This window comes from Canis lupus, chromosome 12 (genome assembly GCF_048164855.1).
Source record: "Canis lupus baileyi chromosome 12, mCanLup2.hap1, whole genome shotgun sequence".
In the NCBI taxonomy this organism is placed as follows: domain Eukaryota; kingdom Metazoa; phylum Chordata; class Mammalia; order Carnivora; family Canidae; genus Canis; species Canis lupus.
The window spans coordinates 15,000,705-15,020,688 of NC_132849.1; the positions used below are offsets into that span (position 1 = coordinate 15,000,705).

The following is a 19,984-nucleotide window of genomic DNA, read 5'->3' on the forward strand; positions in this document are numbered from 1 at the left end:
TAGCGCCGCCTGCAGCCTGAGGCATGATCCTGGAGACCCAGGATCGAGTCCCACGTCCGGCTCCCTGCATGGAGCCTGCTTCTCCCTCTGCCTGTGTCTGCCTCTCTCTCTCTCTCTCTCTCTCTGTCTCTGTCTCTATGAATAAATAAATAAAAGCTTTAAAAAAAGAGAAAAGAAATCCTCCCAATTTGTTTTCTATAAGAGACAGCTTTACAAACAACTCGGTTAAATAAGCAAGATAAAACATCGTCTCTACACTGGAACACCTGGGTGGCTCAGTGAAGCGTCTACCTTGGGCTCAGGTCATGATCCCAGGGTCCCGGGATGAAGCCCCATGTAGGGTTCCCTGCTCAGTGGGGAGCCTGCTTCTCCCTCTCCTCCACCTGTCAGCCCCCCTGCTTATGCTCACTTTGTCAAATAAATAAATAAAATATTTTTTAAAACTGTCCCTTCACCAATACTATAGCTTTGTAACAATAAAATATATATAAAGCAACAATCTAGAAGGAAAGCACAGGTAAAAAAAAAAAAATTAAATATACACTGAACTACATCAAAACTAAACTTCTGTGCAGAAAATGATACCATCAGGAAAATGAAAAGACAACTCACAGAATGGAAGAAAGTATTTGCAAATCAGATATCTGATAAGAGACTTATATCCAGAATATATAAAGAACTCCTAAAACTCAACAATAGAAAGACAACCCAATTAAAAACTGACTAAAAGATCTGAATAGACTTTTCTCCAAAGATAAATGACTAATAAGCACACAAAAAGATTAGCCATTAGGTAATTGCAAATCAAAACGACAGTGAATTGCCACTTCAAACCCACTAGGATAGCTAACATAAAAAAAAAAAAATCACAACAAGTGCTGACAAGAATGTGGAGAAACTGGAATCCTCGTGCATTGCTGGTAGAAGTGCAAAATGGTACCCATATTTTAGAAAACAGTTTAGGAGGGGCTCCTGCATCCAACTCTTGGTTTTGGTTCAGGTCATGATCTCACGGTCATGAGATCAAGCCCACAGAGGGATCCGTGCTGGGTGGAGGCTGGCTATTTAAAATTCTCTCTCTCTTCCTCCGCTCCCCTGCCCCACCCCCATGCCCTGCCCCCTCCCCTGCCTCACTCTCTTTCTTCAGAAAAAGAAAAATTTCAGAAAAGAACAGTTTGGCAGTTTCTCAAAATGTTAAATGTAGTTATCATATGACCTAGAAATTCTACTCCTAGGTATATACCCAAGAGAAATGAAAACATATGTCCACTCAAAAATTAATACACTCAAAAAAAAAGTAATATACTCATGTTCATAGAAGCATTGTTCTAACAGTCTCCAAATGGCAACAATCCAAATATCAATCAACTGATGAATAAATAAAATGTGGTATACCCATACAATGGAATACTACTCAGCAATTAAAAAAAAAAAATACCAATACAAGCTACCACATGGATGAGCCCTGAAAATATTATGGTGTCACACACACACAAAAGAAACCCCATATTGTACAGTTCTATTTATATTAAATGTCCAGAAGAGGTAAATGCATAAAGGCAGAAGGTTGTTTTTGCCTAGGGAGTGGGGACAGAATAGAGAATCACTACAAATAGATGTTGAGATGAAAATATTCTAAAATTAAATTGTGGTCATGGTTATACACCCTGTGAATATACTAAAAACCAGTGAATTGTACACTTTAAATGGGTGAACTGTTTGATGTATTAATCATATCTCAAAAAAGCTATATTTTTAAAGGCTGTGTATTTTACTGTTAAATTTAAGAGCTTAAAAACAAAATCTTAAATAGCAATTAAGGCTAAATGTTAATTGCTAAAACCAAAGAGTAAAATGAGGAAATGACTTCTACTGAATAGCAATATGAAAGATGATTAGAAATACAGAAATGAGGGGACACCTGGGTGACTCAGTGGTTGAACATCTGCCTTTGGCTCAGGGCATGATCCCATGGTCCCGGGATTAAGTCCCACATCAGGCTCCCTGCATGGAGCCTGCTTCTCCCTCTGCCTATGTCTCTGCCTCTCTCTCTCTCTGTGTGTCTCTCATGAATAAATAAATAAAATCTTAAAAAATATATATAGAAATGGGATTTGAAAAATGAAAATATAGAGCTATTGTTCATGAGTGATTTCTGATCAATATTTTAGTATTAGCACTACAGAGCAGGAATCATTATTATTTTAAAAACAAGACAAGCCCTGGGGTGCCTGTGGCACAGTGGGTTGAGTGTCTGACTCTTGATTTCAGCTCAGGTCATGATCTCAGGGTTGTGAAATTGAGCCCCAAGATGGGCTTAGCACTCAGCACGGAGTCTGCTTGAGTTTCTCTCCCTCTGCCCCTCCTCCAGCTTGTACTCATGCTTTCTCTCAAATAAATAAAAATTTTTTTCAATTAATTAGTTAATTTAAAGTTAACTTTTTAATTAAAATCTAAAAAAAGACAGGCCCTAATATGTTATAGGCCTCTTTCCTCATCTGCAAAATTAAGACTTGCAGCTAACAAAATTTTTAAGATGAAGTCAGAGAAGAAAGAGATGGCTGCTTTCCCAAAAAAATTTTTTAGGCAACAGCCTCTATATGCATGGATATGCTTGGGCCTTTCAGAATACAATGAAAAAGGAGAGGCACTCCCTTACGATATATGAGAATTGAGTACCACTGCATGCACTGTTCGAGATTAAGATAAGGATAGTTATACAATGAGAAAATCAAGCCATTTTTGTGGCTCCTCAAACAAAAAGGCGTAAGACTGGAAGAATAATTTCGTAACACCAAAGGAAAAGAAAGCAAGCAATGATTCACAAGCAATGGATGGCAAAGGAAAGAGTCTGATTAGGCAATGTAACTATGTGGATTTTTGTGAAGAGCAGGAATTGTGGGGATAGGTACGCTAATCTTATATTTAATGCAACTTACTGTGATTCTCTTCCTTAGTTCCCCTTCAGTTACAAAACCTAGCTCAGGAACAGCTAAGAATCCGGTGCTTTAGAAATGCTATGTCAAAAGATAGAAGGCATTCAGAGGAGTATGAAAAAGGGTAGAGGAATTTGAGATTTACAGTTGAGGGGAAGACAGGCTACTGCCCTAATCAAACCTATGTAATCACTGTGATGGAAGAACAGAGGAGATAATAATGCTGAAGGGGCATCCAGGGTAAGGCATGGACTCAGAAACATCAAGTTTGTGCATGCTGCTGCCTCTGAGTGAGATAAGGAATCCTGCCCGATGAATATGGGTAGAAATCATCAAGACCAGGGACAAAAAACAGTGGATACTAGTACTTGCATTATATGATGTTCAACTGATTGAATCTTGGGGATTTGGAGTTACCTGCCCAAGACAGGATGAGGCCAAAAATGAAGAGCCCCTAATAATCATCCAGGGAGTCAGGAAAAGCAACTAAAACTGGTAGAATACCGCAGTAGTTCTCAAATGTCCTTTTTTTTTTTTACCATGTCCCCTTAGGGCAAAAGATCCCTTAATCCACCTACCCCAACAAAACCCACTTTCTAGGGTAAAAAGAACTTGGTAACAACAATGAAGCAAATTTTAGGGAGGATGGGTAACATATTTTAATCATAAAGCATATTAAGTCAAGACACTAGAAAATTATAGGCCAAAATTCAGTTGAAGATATGCATTATGATTCAGTGGAGGGGTAACATAATAAATCACAACAAACTACACTGATAACACTAAATTAATATAAACCAAGACTGACAGCAATTGAAAACCACAACCAACTCAAGACAATATTGAGGGTATTCTGATAAAGAACCCTTCCTAAAAACTCTGGTAATCCCAACTACTCCAGTGAGAACTTTGCTTGGCTGCGAACTGCAGCTCAGTAGCCAAATTTCTTAGTAAAATACTGAAACAGCATCCTCAGTAACTCCAGTAACATTTTGTGCTATAAAAACCCAATGTTGGGACACCTGGGTGGCTCAGCGGTTGAGCATCTGCCTCTGGCTCAGGATCGAGTCCCTCGGCAGGTTCCCTGCATGGAGCCTGCTTCTCTTTCTGCCTAATATCTCTGCCTCTCTCTGTGAGAATAGATAAATGCCTCTCTCATGAATAGATAAATAGAATCTTTAAAAAAAAAAAAAAAAACCCGATGTCAATAACCATTAGAACTGCACTTAGAATACTAGTAAGCAGTCTGTAGTTTTTATAAAGTAAAGATAATGAAGGGTGCCTGGGTGGCTCAAGGCAGATCAAACGTGTGCCTTCAACTCAGGTCATGATCTCCGGGTCCTGGGACCCAACCACATATCTGGGCTCCCTGCTCAGCGGGGAGCCTGCTTGTCCCTCTGCCCTTCCCTCCCACTCCTGCTCTCCCTCTCTCAAATAAAATTTTTAAAATCTTAAAAAATAATAAAGATAATGAAAGAAGGAACATTCATCCTTAAGAGCTCAAGAAAATGAAAAAAGAAAGGAATATGATAGTCATGATCCCAGTGCCATAAGGGACAAAGGCAAACTACTTAGAATGGTCTTGACAGAGAAGGCACAGAGGGAAGTAGGCTAACAAGGTGACCCAGAGAAGAAAGATGTGCAGTGGAGATGAGGAGTAAAGTCTCCGCCTCCTCCTCCTTCAAACACTCTTTCATAAGGCAACTCTCCCTATGGGAAGAAAAAAAAAAAAGGCAGTGATTTATAACTTCTTTTTTAAGGGAGGAACAGTCCGCCAAGACTGTTTTTAAGGGAGGAACAGTCCGCCAAGGTAGGTAGGAGAATTATCTATCTACTGACTGCATGAAGAAGATCAGGATGTACAACAGGAAAGATGAAGATGAGTTAGTTTCAGGGCCTCAGTAAAGTGAGGGGAAAGGGAAAGGTGGTTTGAAATTGAATTTGGTGAGTAATTAACAGGAAGTACAGAGAGATGATAATCACCAATTGAGACATAACAGAGGTTAAGAATTAAGACTATGAGGAGCAAGCGGTAGTGGAAGGGGAGGTGGGCGGGGATTGGGGTGACTGGGTGACGGGCACTGAGGGGGGCACTTGGCGGGATGAGCACTGGGTGTTATCCTCTATGTTGGCAAACCAAACTCCAATAAAAGAATATGAAAAAAAAAAAATTAAGACCGTGGATCCAGACAGCCTGAGTAGGACTCACTACTCCCCCACTTTCTCTGTGACCTTGAGCAAATCACTTAAAGTCTCTGTGCCTCATCTATAAACTGAGGGTAGTAATAGCATCCACCTAATAGGACTACTCTGCCTTTTAAGTTTTTTAAGTTCCATTTGTCAATTGCTTAACACAATGTCTTGCAATTTCCTAGTAAGGGGTGCCTAAGTTTTTGATAAATGCATGAAGTCGAAGAAAGTGGAGGTTTGTTTTGACATCTACAAACTAAATGAGGGTGAAGGGGGGGCGCATGGATGGCCCAGTGCTTGAGCCTCTTGCCTGTGGCTCAGGTCGTGATCCTGGAGTCCTGGGATCGAGTCCCGCCCCGGGCTCCCCAGATGGAGCCCGCTTCTCCCTCTGCCTGTGTCTCTGCCCTTCTCTCTCTGGGTCTCTCATGAATAAATATATAAAATCTATAAATAAATAGATAGATAAATAAGGGGGAGGGGGGAAGTAATGGTATGAGGGGGGCAGGCAGAAGGGGTGATACTTTCTCTCAACGATGAGACTACATGAGGCTGCGCCTTTGGAAGAGGTCGTCCTCCTAACGGGCTTCGGCAAGTACCCGCTCCCGGGAGAGGGGCGCGGGTTGAGGGGAACTTCCTTCCTTCCAGGCCTAAGATTTTCAGAAACTCGTTTCTGAGAAGTGGCTGTGATTTTCAGGAGGCACGAGTTTAACTTCCGATCATCAGACCGAGGGTGAATTTACGTTTCGTCCGTAGAGCAGGACTCTGGTCTAGGGCAGGATGGGGTCTGAGCCGGAGAAGGGCGAGGTCCCCAGGGGCAGGATTCGCTGAGGGCTACCCTCTGCGGGGCGCGCTCTAGTCGCCCAGCTCCGCGCCAGCCTGGGAGGCAGAACCAAGACTGCCCCGGCCCGGCGAAGGCAAGAGGAGGCTGCGGAGTAACTGGGCTGTGCGCGCCGGCGGTTGAGGAGGGACCCCACGTCCGGGCGGTGGACGGAGACCCGCCTCGCCGAGGGGGGAGGTGGCTCGCGGGGATCCCCGAAGGGCGGGGCCGGCGCTGGCCCCGCGAGCGGCCGGCCGGGCGCACGACCCCGAAGGGGCCCGGCCCCTGTCCCGCCCGTGCCCGCCCATCGGTGGCCCGGGTCCCCGGGGTACCTGAGGGTGGGCCCGATGCAGGCCGTGTCAGTGCTCTCGATCTCGCGCAGGATCCGCTCGTGCTCCGCGGCTGTCTCCAGGCTCTCCGCCTCCGCCATCTTACCCCGCTCCATAGACTGGGGGGCGCCGGGCAGCGCGTCCCCTCCTTCGCTTCTGCTCACCTTCCTCGCTCCTCTCTCGCCCTAGGCTCCAGAGCCTCCCCGGCCTCCGGCTGCCCGCAGGACGACCCCTCCCTCGGGCTCGCCACGCCCCCTTGCGTCACCGCGTCCGCCGACGTCCCGCGCAATGCCCGCTGGGACTTGCAGTTCCCTGGGCGGTGACCGACGCGGTCCTGCTTCTTTTTTTTTTTTTTTTTTTTAATAAATTTATTTGTATCGGTGTTCAACTTGCCAACATATAGAATAACACCCAGTGCTCATCCCGTCAAGTGCCCCCCTCAGTGCCCACCTCCCCTCCCCCCACCCCTAGTTCGTTTCCCAGAGTTAGGAGTCTCTCGTGTTCTGTCTCCCTCTCTGATATTTCCCACTCATTTTTTCTCCTTTCCCCTTTATTCCCTTTCACTATTTTTTATGTTCCCCCTGCTCCTGCTTCTTGATTCTTTGAATCCACAAATGCGCGTAGAAAGCCCCACTAGAAGCCGGGAACATTTAACGACACCGCATGTGCAACGGTGACCAAGTCAGGCAATGGCACTGATCCTGCACATCCTTGTAGAGGACCCTTGCCACGATGTGAACAAGGCTCTGTGCACGCGAACAATAAGACACAGCAAACTGGGTTTCTGCAGAAAGCAATCTTACAAGCTCCCAAGGAGAGAAAGCTGGAGAATCCCCAAACTAAGGAGTAAGACAGAATGTGGCTGTGAGCCAGGTCTGAGAATCGAGTTCAGGGATCACTTCTGGCTGTGAAGATATTCATAGAAAGACTGGGCCTGGTAGTTTAAAAGGTGTGATTGGAAGGTGTTAGGATCCTCACGAAGGCCAACAAAAACTTCATATGCGCTGGCGTGTAGAGAAGTAGTAGTAAAAGATGGAGCTGCAAAGGTACCCTAAAGAGAAATATCAGGCTGAGGAAATTTGTGCTTTATTCTAATGGTTCCACCGGTCCAACAACCGACTGCATCAGAAGCACTTGGATGCGTTTTTTAAATACAGACTAAAGGTCCTACACCATCTGGACATTCTGATCCAGGCATTTGCATTTCATAAATTCCCCAGATTAGAATTTTTAAATCATATTTATTGATTACTGCTTGAGTTTTTACATTATACGATGAATGGAATGAAAGGCAAATGTGTGACGTCCACAGAGATAGAAAATTTGGAAACGGCTGAACACTTTAAGAATTTTAAGGCCTAAACCAGGGATGTAGCAATGAGAATGAAAGAGAATGAACAAATGGAAAAAAGCAGAATTGGCATGACTTACTAGATGTTGAGTTGGAGGACCTTGGGTATCACTCCAAGGTTTGGAGCAGAATGACTGGGTGAATGGTTTGCCATCAACAGAAAAAGGCATATAAGTACCAAACTGAAAGTTGAAGGTAAATCATTTTGGCCCCAGCCACATCCCTTGGATTATTTATTATGCAATCATTAAAAAGAAAAGAAAAGGAAAAGAAAACATTCCATATTCAGATACAAAACTGTCTCCAAATTATAGGGTTGAGTGGGGAAAAAGCAATGCATGAAACTGTATACAGAATATGTTTTCATTTGTTTTTTTGAAAAGAATATTTAAATATATGTTTATATATACATGAAATATGACATAGAATATTTCTGAAAGATATTCAAGGGGCACTGGGTGGCACAGTTGGTTAAGTGTCCTACTCTTGGTTTTGGCTCAGGTCATGATCACAAGGTCCTGGGATCAAGCCCCATGTCAGGCTCTGCACTCAGCATGGAGTTTGCTTCAGATTCTCTCTCCCTCTCCCTCTGCCCCTCCCACTCATGCTCTCTCTCTCTCTCTCTCTCTCTCTTAAATAAATAAATAAGTCTTAAAAAAAAAAAAAAGATATCCAAGAAACTGTTAAGAGTAGTGGCAGCCAGGAGCAGGATTGGAAGGAAGGGGCCTAAAGTAAGAGAAAGGTCATTTTTAATTATGTATGCACTTTTGGAATTCTTTCCCTTGTGCCTATATTGCTATTTTCAATAAAAATAGTAGTTATTAACTGAAAACACACTTTAAAAATAAACAAACCAATAGTGAGAACAATGAGTTACAAGTCCTGGTATTTGCCAAGAACTGAGTAAGTTGCTAAACCTGTCTGTTTCTAGATAATCTCTGGCTGTCCTCATTTTATTTAATTACTCATGCTTAAACAATCCCAGACAGATGTAGGAGAGGCAGGGAAAGTACAGAGCCTTTCATATTTCTAAAGATCTCTTGAAATATATGACAGAGGGTCCCTTCAGACACCCATTTTAACATCTCACTCAGCAAAAAACTTTTTTGTCCATTAGAGGAAGCAGACTGGTATGTAGAGCAGATATGTATAGTAGTGATTAAACTAGCTTCCGCTACTGTCAGCAGCTTTTTTGAGCCCTCACAGAATCCAGAAATCTCATACATTACCAACAAGGGTGTCTGGAGTGACGGGTATACAAAAGCTCTAGTGAAGACAGCAAGACAGCCTGCCTAATGTGTATGCCCTCTAAATAGAATGTCAGGTCAGTTTGGAATGATCAGACAAGCACTCAACTAAGAGTCAGGGGACCTTTAATTCAGTTCCAGCACTGGCAGTTAAAATGTACTGAGCACTTTCTGTGTACCAGGCACAACACACAGAGTAAGCACTTCACACACATCATTAAATTCTTACAATCATCCTTTGCAGTAGATATTATGCATCCCATTTCACAGATGAGAAAGCTGAGAGATTATAAAGCTGAGGTAATACCTCAAGTCTCACAGCTAGCAAACGATCAAAATGATATTTGAACTGAGGTCCATCTGATTCCATTGCCCATTTCCTGACCATTCGGCCATGCTGTCCCACCCACACCCTCCACTGCCAAGAGTGGAATAGGAGAGCTTACGAAAATCATTCTCTCTCTCTGCATCTACGTTCACATTACTGTAATGGATTGTATAATTTCTCAGCCCCCTTCTAAATCACCTTGAAGACCTCTTCACAGAATTACCTTCAGGGAAATGCAAATCAGCCATTACATGGCTTCTTTGAGAGTTTTCTCCAAATGCCACAAATCCGCAAAACTTTTCTAACAAATTTACTGAAAAACATCAACATAGAAGCGAACCTGCACAGTTCACACCCATGCTGTTCAAGGGTCAACTGTATTAATGCACAACTCTACCTTGTTTCCATCACATGGTATGATCTTGAGCAGTAGCAATAACGCTATCGTTCATTAAATGGCTACAGAAACATGTTAGGATTTCCCTCAGTCTTCACAATCATCCTGCTGTGAAACAAAAATTGTTTTCTCCATTTTAATGAGGAAAAACTGAAGTCTGGTGTGGTTAAATAACTTAATAACTTGCCCAAGGTCAGATGACAAATAACTGACAGACTGAAGTGACTGGCCAGGCCCAACCTCAAAGCTCAAACACTTTCTTTTATTGTTTTTACCAGTCAAGTCTGTCTCTCCACCTGTACTGAGAGCTCCTTGGGGGCAGGGGCTTGCCGCAGCTGAGAATTCACCCCGTAAGACCCAACAGGTCCTGAGGTAAGGATTCTACACTGGCTGGTGGAAGGGTAAAGGAAAAGAACGATAATTGAACAGCACCTGAGGGATCCCTGGGTGGCGCAGCGGTTTGGCGCCTGCCTTTGGCCCAGGGCGCGATCCTGGAGACCCGGGATCAAATCCCACATCGGGCTCCCGGTGCATGGAGCCTGCTTCTCCCTCTGCCTGTGTCTCTGCCTCTCTCTCTCTCTGTAACTATCATAAATAAATAAAAAAATAAAAAAAAAAAATGAACAGCACCTGAAAGCAGCTTAACTTCCAGGGCTCTCTTTGTCATGTTTGCTTCTCCAGCCTCTTCAGGAGCTGTGAGGAGTCCTCCCTGGAGCCTGAGCTCACTGGGTCCCCTGGGCGGTGATGTTAGCCTCCTATTCTGCCAAAACCTTGAGGCCACAATCACTCTGACATCACCCATATTTCCATGGTGCTTAGTAAGGAACCGAGAGCTCGTCCACATGCCTCTGCCTGAGACAACTTCTGTAATGGTGATTTTAGGGGTCCTTTCCTTTGCCCAGAGGTCTCATTTCATGTGTGAGCACCTTTTCTTCCCGTCTTGTACCCTAACTTGCCTGTCCCTGACAATGGTAAGCTTCACTCATTACTTAGCTCTACCCATTCACCGCCTGGAATCTCTGACACATGAACATGAATCAGGAAACACGGGAAATTAAAAAATATATATCTCCACCAATGATCTTGTCAGACTGGAGACAGGAGAAGAGAAGCAAGAGGAAATTAGGACAACTTGTCAACCTTTCCAGGACCTGACTGTCTCACGACTGCTCCACTTTAAAGTGGTTAGAAACTTTAAGGACTTCAACCCTAAACTTTTGGGTTTTTAACTTGTCAGTCTTTGTTAGCCAAAAGGAAACCATCTCCATCCAACAACCCCTAGTTTGATTCATTATGGCAAGTAATCATCAGACAACCAAATAGTTGTTTACTCATATACCTGGCACTAAGGGATACTGTTGAAAAACACAAATTAGACAGATATTCCTCAGCTTAAAATCCTTACATTGGGACACCTGAGTGGCTCAGTGGTTGAGCGTCTGCCTTTGCCTCAGGTCGTGATCCCAGGGTCCTGGGATCAAGTCTCACATTGGGCTCCCTGTAGGGAGACTGCTTCTCCTTCTGCCTACATCTCTGCCTCTCTCTCTATGTCTCTCATGAATAAATAAATAAAATCTTTAAAAAGAAAGAAAAGAAAAGAAAAAAAGAACAGAAGAAAAGAAAAGAAAAGAAAAGAAGAAAAGAAAAGAAAAGAAAAGAAAAGAAAAGAAAAGAAAAGAAAAGAAAAGAAAAGAAGAAAAGAGCCAAGTCCAAAAGTGTATGGTGTAATCAGGGGTATTTTGGGTTAGTTTTTCCTTTGTCTCTCAAGCTCCCTCTCACAACCCCTGTGCCCATCCTAGACAATCTAACTGTATTGTACACTGAAGAGACACTCCTGAATACACATTTACACCATGAGGTCTTGTCAATGATTCGCCTTCCAATGCTTGGAACCCCCACTAGCACCCCCACTAGCAGGTGGTCTAGCACCACCTCTACCATCAGAAGCTAAGGTTTGACATCCTGTGCTCAGACTTTTACAATAGTCAGCCAACTCAGTTTCCTAAAATCCTCCTTCCCCATCATTCACTCCTTTGCTCTTCTATTCCAAAATCAGTTTCGAACACCTACAGTGCCACTAACTGTATAAACTTGTGCAAATTTCCCATGCTTCAATTACCTATAAATCAAGATGATAGGGACTCCTGGGTGGCTCAGTGGTTGAGCGTCTGCCTTCAGCTCATGTTATGATCCTGGGGTCCTGGGATCGAGTTCTGCATCGGGCTCCCCACAGGGAGCCTGCTTCTCCCTCTGCCTATGTCTCTGCTTCTCTCTCTGTGTCTCTCATGAATAAATAAAATCTTTTAAAAAAATCAGGATGATAATGGTAAAAAGAATACTTCTCTTATAGGACTATTATGTTGTTAGAAAACAGTGCCCAGCATAATAAGGGCTGGATCAATGCAGGCTATTGTATTAGTTGTGGCTCTTGTCATTACTGTTGTTGTTGCTTGCTAGCACTCTCAGGTGCTACAGACATAGTGGTAACAAGAGAGACAAAAATCCCTGTTTTGAGGCACCTAGGTGGCTCAGTCAATAAAGCATCCCACTCAGTTTTGGCTTAGGTCATGATCTCAGGGTTGTGAGATCAATCCCCATGAAGGGCTGTGTGCTGGGTGTGGAGCCTGCTTAAGATTTTCAATCTCTCTCTCTCTCTCCCCCCTTCTATTACTCCTCCACCTTCCTCTAAAAAAAAAAAATCCCTGTTCTTACAGAACTTATAGCATAGGTGCAGAGAATAAAAATTGTGTGTGTGTATGTGTGTGTAAAAATCCCAGCTAGTTACAGGGAGTTATTTACAGAATTAAAATGGAGTAATATACCCTTCACACTCATTAGATGGTTATTATCAAAAGAAACCCAGAAAATAACAAGAAGCTGGCATGGATGTGGAGAAATTGGAACACTTATGACTATTACTGGGAATATAAAATAGTGCAGTTACTGTGGAAACCAGTATGGCAGTTCCTCAAAAAATTAAGCACAGAATAATCATATGATCCAGTGATTCACTTTTGGGTATATAACCAAAAGAATTGAAACTAGGGACTCAGAGGGATACTTGTACCCCAATATTCATAACATTATTTGCAATAGCCAAAAGAGAGATTAATATAGCATATTATATATTACATATTTGTGAATATTGTTCAGCCTTAAAAAGAAGTAGAATTCTGACACTTGATATAACATGGCTAAACCTTGAAGACAGAATGCTAACTAAAATAAGCTAGACACAAAAGGACAAATTTTGTGTGATTCCACTTCTATGAGATACCTAAAAGAGGCAGATTCATAAAGTCAGAAATTAAATAATGGTTGGCAGAGGCTGGAGGTACAGAGGGGGATGAGAGCTGTTGTTTAATTGATATACACAGTCTACATTTAGAAAGATGAAAAAAAAAAAAGAAAGATGAAAAAGTTCTGGAGATGCGTGGTATGATGGTTACACAACAATGTGGATTATTTAATGTCACTGAATTATACACTTGAAATTATTAAGATGGTAAATTGTGTTATGTATGTTTTACCACAATAAAAATAGATACCCATTTTTTTTAAAAAGCACAGTGACGGGATCCCTGGGTGGCGCAGCGGTTTGGCGCCTGCCTTTGGCCCAGGGCGCGATCCTGGAGACCCGGGATCGAATCCCACGTCGGGCTCCCGGTGCATGGAGCCTGCTTCTCCCTCTGCCTGTGTCTCTGCCTCTCTCTCTCTCTCTCTCTCTGTGACTATCATAAATAAATAAAAATTAAAAAAAAAAAAAGCACAGTGACATAACAATGTCTGCACATGTAACTTCTAGATTGATGGTCAGAGAAGGTGTCTCTGAGGAAGTGACATATAAGCTGAGCTCTGGATGACAAGAAGGAACCAGCCATGTGTAGATGTTGGGTGAGGGGGAAGCAGGCTAGACAAGGGGTACAGAGAGTGCAAAGTCCTGAGGCAAAAACATGTTTGAAGGGTTCTAGGAACCCAAAGAAGGCTCCTGTGGTGGGACCCATGGGGCAAAGGAGGGAGAGTAGCTGGAGTGGAAGGTAAAGAAGTGAGCACAATAACCACATGACAAGTCTCTCAAGAAGTTTTTCTATAAAGAGAAACAGAAATGGGGCAGATGTCAAAGGGGCCTGTGGGAAAATGTTTAGTTTAGTTTTCAAGATGGAATGATCCAGCAGAGAAAGAGAACTGGCAAGGCTAAAGAGAGAGGCAGAATCGTAGAAAAAAGTCCCTGAGTAAAGAGAAGGAATAAGATCCAGACCACTAGTGGAGTTTCTGGTGAGAGGTGATGCCAGCCTAAGTCCCTGTTCCTGTATTTCTCAATACTGAGACTGGGCATACTTTCCTGCCCTTGCATTAAACAATACTGTAATTAATTTAGTAATTTAGCTAGTGGTTACAGGAAAGCCCTGACCCTGGTAGATAAGACTGTGCCCTCCACCTCACAGAAGACTTCACCTCATGCCCACCATTTCCAAACTGTTATGCATTTGCTCAGTCCTAACCAGCTCTCCTCCTTGCAAAACTCACCTTAAAATCACCCAGCCATGATTTTAAAACTCTATAAACATCCTGTCCCCCATGTCCGTATTTGGAGACACTACCAAGATTCCAGCAAGTGGAGCTCTCCCTTATTGCAGTGAGTCTAACAAACTAAGCTTAACCCATTGATGGTCTTTTGGGGAGTTAACACTGACTTTTGATGGGGGCTGGGATATTCATCCATTGTTAGAGGAAGTAGGGTATAGATGGATTCAAGTGTTTTGAGGGCTAGGTGGTGGAGAGGTGATGGAGTCATCTTTCTAAAATATAGAAATTATACCACGACTACCATGTACCCTATTGTTGCTGTCACAAATTCCCACAAGCTTAGTGGCCTGAAACAATGACAGATGTATTCTCTTACAGTTCTGTAGGTCAGAAGTCTGAAGTGGATCTCACTAGGCAAAAAAACAAGGTGTCAGCAGGGCTGGATTCCTTCTGGAGGATCCAGGGGAGAATCCATTTCCTTGCCATTCACAGCTTCTATCTGCTAATTGCATTCCTTTCAAAGTCACCACTCCTGTCACTCTGACCTCTGCTTTTGTCATTACCACTCCTTCTCTGACCCAGACCTCCCTGGATCCCTCCTTCACTTAGAAAGGCCCTTACAAGTGACCTCACATTGGGTCTGCCTAGAACATCCTGGACAAACACCCAAATCAAGATCCTCAATCACATCTGCAAAGTCCCTTTTGTCATGTAAGGTAACATATTGCTTCTAGGAATTAGAACAAAGAATTCTTTGGGGGCCACTATTCTGCCCACCACACACTATTATAAATCTGTGATATCGTAATTTGTAATAAATATTTATTTTTTGTCTTCACCCATAGTTCCTGGCTCAAAACCCTTGGAATTTTCTAAGGGAGGAAAGAGGGGCTAGAGACTGAATTCAATTACCAGTGGTCAATGGCTTAATCAATCACACCTACATAATGAGGCTCCATAAAATTTCCTGAACTATGGGGTTTGGAGAGCTTCCAGGTTGGTGAACCAGAATGCATCCTGTGCCAGAAGGGTGGTGCCCCCCCCCCCAACTGCACTGGGAGAAAAGATCCTGTGTTCAGATCTCTTCCAGACAAACCCTGATATATCTCTTTATCTGGCTGTTCATTTGCACCCTTTAATATCCTTTGTATAAATTGGTGACCTCATAAGTAAACTGATTTCCTTAGTCCTGTGAGCTCTCTAGCAAATTAATCAAACCCAAAGAGGGGTATACTGGGTCTATAGCTGGTTTGATTAAAACCCACATTTAACAGGTGTGGAGAAAGAGTCATTTCCTACATTGCTAGTGGAAGTACAAATTGGTTCAACCTCTAAGGAAGGCAACTTGGGAGTACTGATCAAAATAAGTGTCAATATTTTCTAATCCAACAACTGCACGTCTAGAAATTTATTCTCGCACATGTGTAAATGACATATCATCCACGTTTGTAATAGCAAAAAGATTGGAAACAACCTAAATATCCATCAGTAGAGAAATGGTTAAATAAATTACAGGCATTCTTTGGAGATACTGCAATAAAGCAAGGATTGCAATAAAGGGAGTCGAATGCATTTGTTTCCCAGTCCACATAAAAGTCATTTAAACTACACTGTAGTCAATATATTAGGTGTGCAACAGCATTGTCAAAAAGAACAATGTTTATATATTTTTTAAAAGATTTTATTTATTCATGAGAGACATACAGAGAGAGGCAGAAACATAGGCAGAGAGAGAAGCAGGCTCCCTGCAGGGAGCCCAATACGGAACTCAATCCCAGGACCCCAGGATCATGCCCTGAACAAAAGGCAGATGCTTAACCACTAAGTCACCCAGGTACCCTGAACAATGTTTATATCTTAATTTAAAAATCCTTTATTGCCAAAAATGCTAACCACCATCTGAGCTTTCAGTAAGTTTTAAACACTGACATCAGATCATATAACAAAGACAACAATGAACCAGTTTGAAATACTATGAGAATTACCAAAATGTAACCTAAACACACAAAGTGAACAAATGCTATTGGAAAAATGGTGCCGATATATTTGCCCAGCAGACAGTTGCCACAAACCTTCAATTTGTGAAAAACAGTATTTGTGAAGCAAGGGAAACTGAAGTGCAGTAAGATGAGGTATGCCTGAATAGTCAATCCACACTATGAAGTACGAAGCCATAGTAAGAAAAATGAGAAAGCTCACTGTGTACTGAATCAGTAATCTCCCAGGTACATTATTTTTAATAAGCTTGTTATTTGGAATAATTTTAGATTTGGAAAAAAAATTGTGAAAATAGTACAGAGAGTTCCTATATACCCCTTGGCCAGTTCAGTCTCCCCTGATGTTACCTGCTTACACTACATGTGTGAAAGGGTGCCAATCTAAAATGGAACTGGGGGACGCCTGGGTGGTTCAGTGGTTGAGAGCCTGCCTCCAGCCCAGGGCATGATCCTGGAGTCCTGGGATCGAGTCCCACATCGGGCTCCCTGCATGGAGCCTGCTTCTCCCTCTGCCTGTGTCTCTGCCCCCCCCCCCTCTGTCTCTCTCATGAATAAATAAATAAAATCTTTAAAATAAAATAAAATAAAATAAAATAAAATAAAATGGAACTGGAAGGGACAATATGAACTGAAGAATGTCATGCGTGCACTCTCAGAGGGATGCAGTTTAAGAGCTGAAAGACTGTTTTCCCATAAATGCCCAATTTACAAAAGAGTGAGACTTATCTCCTGACCAATGAACATCTGCTAAGAAGATCTCCCCATTCCCAAACCAGTGAGCTTACTTCTTGGACTCTGGATGGACTTCTTCCTCTTTGTAGTCCTACAAAAATTGGCCTGCCCCAAACTGTCAGAAGACTTGCTTGCAGCTTGATACAACCCGTTTCCCAAAATGCAATTCCTCCACTCTTTCTGAATAAACCTAGTTTCTGGTAGTTTGAGCTTGCCTCAGTTTACCTCTTTATTTAGTTCGCCCCATGATACATTGTCAAAATTAAAAAACAAATATGGGGACCTTTCTGCTAAATAAACTCTAGCCTTCATTCAGATTTTACTGTTTTTTTCCATTAATGTCCTCTTTCTCCTCCAGGATCCAATCCAGGATCTCCAGACTGTGACAGTTTTTCAGGCTTTCCTTGTTTTTCACAAATTCAGTGAGTTCCTTGAGCCTCACAGGCCAGATATTTCATAGGATACCACTCAATTTTGTTTTGAATGGTACTTTTCTCAGGACTAGACTGGGGCTCTGAGTTTCTAGAAAGAATACCACAGAGGTGAAGTGGCTTCTCTTTGCATCATGGTAGGTGGCACCATGATGCCCATCCCTCATCACAGGTGATATTTACCTTGATCACAGGGTTAAGGCAGTGTTTGCCTGGTTTCTCCAGTAATATTACTATTTTTTGCCTTTCCAAAGTCTGTTCTTTGAAATCCAGCCACTAAGTGAAGTCCATTCTTATCTGTGGGAAGGGAACTAAGTTCCACCTCCTAGAGGGAATGTCTACCTATGTTAAATGAAATTTCTATTTCATGTTTTGGGTAATAATCCAATACAAATCACTTACTTTATTGCTCAAATTGTTCCAGCTTTGGGAGCTCCTTCAGGTTGCTCCTTGTGTCCTTTCCATGGGCCCAATTCTGGCATTTATTTGATTATTTCCTTAGTTTTGATTGCTGTCTGGAGGACAGCAGTTACCCCTCTCTCCCAGCCCCTGCTCTTCCTCTGTGGCTTCTGGTATTTTCTTTCCCCCTACACTTTCACTCAGCCAGCCTTCTGTGGAGGGCTAAGTCAGAAACAGCACACCTCAGCTATGTCTGTCTTCAAGGCAATTAAGAGGCCCTGCAGGAAAGCCCAGGGGTCCTGCTCCCAAACCTCTTTCCACCTGTGGAGCACTGAGTCCTCGGGGCATGGAGGTGGGGGCCCACATCTCTCACATGACCCCTGTCACCATGGCACTCTGGTACAGCTTCTTCTCCAGGGATCAAGACCCAGGGAGCTTGGTCTACAGGGGAGTGGCTGGCTAGCCTTTCTCCAGAGTTCTCAGGGAGGGCCTGGTGAGATGAAGTCACAGACTTGTTGAGCTCCAATGACTCACCCCTTGGGATCTCCCTCTTCTCAGCTCTTCTATCCGATGTTTATTTCCTAACCCAAAGCTACTGAGTCTGAGTTTTCCTTCTGAAACGACTGACAGAGAAGACTTTCTCCCTCCAAGGATACTAACAGAGAAACAACTGTAGGGATGTGGGCATTTGTTGGCATCAATGCATTCTGCCAAACACTAAGAAGCAAGAGAAGGTGGAGTGTAAGTGTGAATGGAGGTGTAAGTGGGCATGGGAGGGTGAGTGTGACCTCACCCTTGAGTTGCAAATGCACCTTTCATTCCTTGCTCCCAGATTCTAAATAGGTCTTCTCTCCATGCCCATTGCCAATACCCCCATGCTGCCATCACCTCTCAGACCACAGCTATACCCTGTTAAGACTATGCTTATCCTGTTCCAAGTCATTGTACAGATGTGTTTCACAGCCCAGATCATATTATATCACTAATCTCTTTCAAAGCCTTCAATGGCTCTTCATTGCTATCATGATAAAGACTCTCAATCCCTTACCTTACCTTGTACCACTCCCTTCTCACTGTCCCAACTGCAGCCACCTTGGGTCCTCCTTACCCTGTACCCAGCCTCCTTACCCTGGGTTCTTCCTCCGCTGCAATCCCCATCCCTTTACCATCATTCCCCTTCATCCTTCAGGCATAAGGGGTCTGTTAAGAGAATGTTAACTCTTTGGAGTCATTTCCCTCAATTGCCCAACACATAGGGGAAAAACACCAAAGGCTTGTCAGGGTGGAGTGGGACACCTGGCTAGGGGGAGATGATGGTAATGGGAAGAGGCCACCATAGTGGTGGTCCCCAACCTTCAGAGTGGGGTCTCTGGATGCTGAGGCAGGGCATACCCTCTCTAACTCGCACTGCAAGAGAAGATGTTCCCAAATGTCTGTCTGAGACCTCATGAGAGAGCAACTGCAGTGACAACAAGGATCTTTGTGAGGTGGGAGCTTCATCTGGCTGTGGTAGCACAGCATGGTCAGGAGCACAGACTCGAAGGAGCCCTGGTCAGTAAGAGCAGGAGAGAAGGAGCCACAGGGAGACTCACCCTCAGCCATGACAACATGAGAGAAGAGGGCAGAATTTTTTGAAGCAGTCCAGATAACCCTTCTGGTTTTTTTTTTCCTCCAGGGGCTACACTTCTGTAAGTCCCTTCCAGAGTCACAGACACTTGTATGTAGCCAGACCTCACTTGCCTTCCTGAAGAGGGTGAGAAGTGAGCATGGTAGTGAGGGATGGAAAGAGAGGGAAGGTTTCCACTGTCCCGAGTGTGAACTCCAGGAATCTTCAAATTCAGTATCTGACTGTCCCACAGGACTATCAAAGATTCAGCCCAGTGCATTTTGAAAGGATGTTCTGGCTAATAGTCCTCAATGCAACTTCTTTGCTTCCCAGCAAAGCGCCCACAAAACACAGAACACACACACACACACACACACACACACACACACACACACACAAAAGGCAAAAAAAATCACAGCAAACTTATGCCAGAGCTCAGAGAAACTGATGATAATAATTGTAGGCTGTTAGAGCCAGGTCTAGCAAAACTTAGTGATGCCAAGACACTTTTAGGAATTTTAGTCTTCCCACCTTTGGGATGCTCTCCCAATGCTCAGATTTAGCAAGGTCTAGGGAGCCCATAGATTTTACTTAAGATTAGATGCCAAAATGGGGGAAATGATGAAGTGGCCAATCAGGAAAACCTTATAGCATTAACAAATCTTTATGAAAAAATAACTAAGTTTCTGTAACAGTA

The 19,984-nt window shown here is 43.2% G+C and overlaps 1 protein-coding gene across 12 annotated transcripts in view; it reads right to left on the minus strand.

Annotated features, from left to right (window-relative positions):
* The window catches only part of EXOC6B (exocyst complex component 6B), a 615,377-nt gene extending 608,847 nt beyond the window's left edge, over window positions 1-6,530 (minus strand). For 10 of the 12 annotated variants that reach the window (XR_012004238.1, XR_012004237.1, XR_012004239.1 and 7 more), the window contains exon 1: window positions 6,276-6,524. Coding sequence is in view for 7 of the 12 variants with exons in the window: in XM_072769831.1 (XP_072625932.1) it covers window positions 6,276-6,388 (113 nt within the window). In the remaining 5 variants the exon portion in view is untranslated. Of the gene's footprint in view, window positions 1-5,866; window positions 6,025-6,275 lie in introns of those variants that run through there. The other 2 variants (XM_072769830.1, XM_072769833.1) reach the window with 2 other exon arrangements.
* Window positions 6,531-19,984: the final 13,454 nt, after the last annotated feature.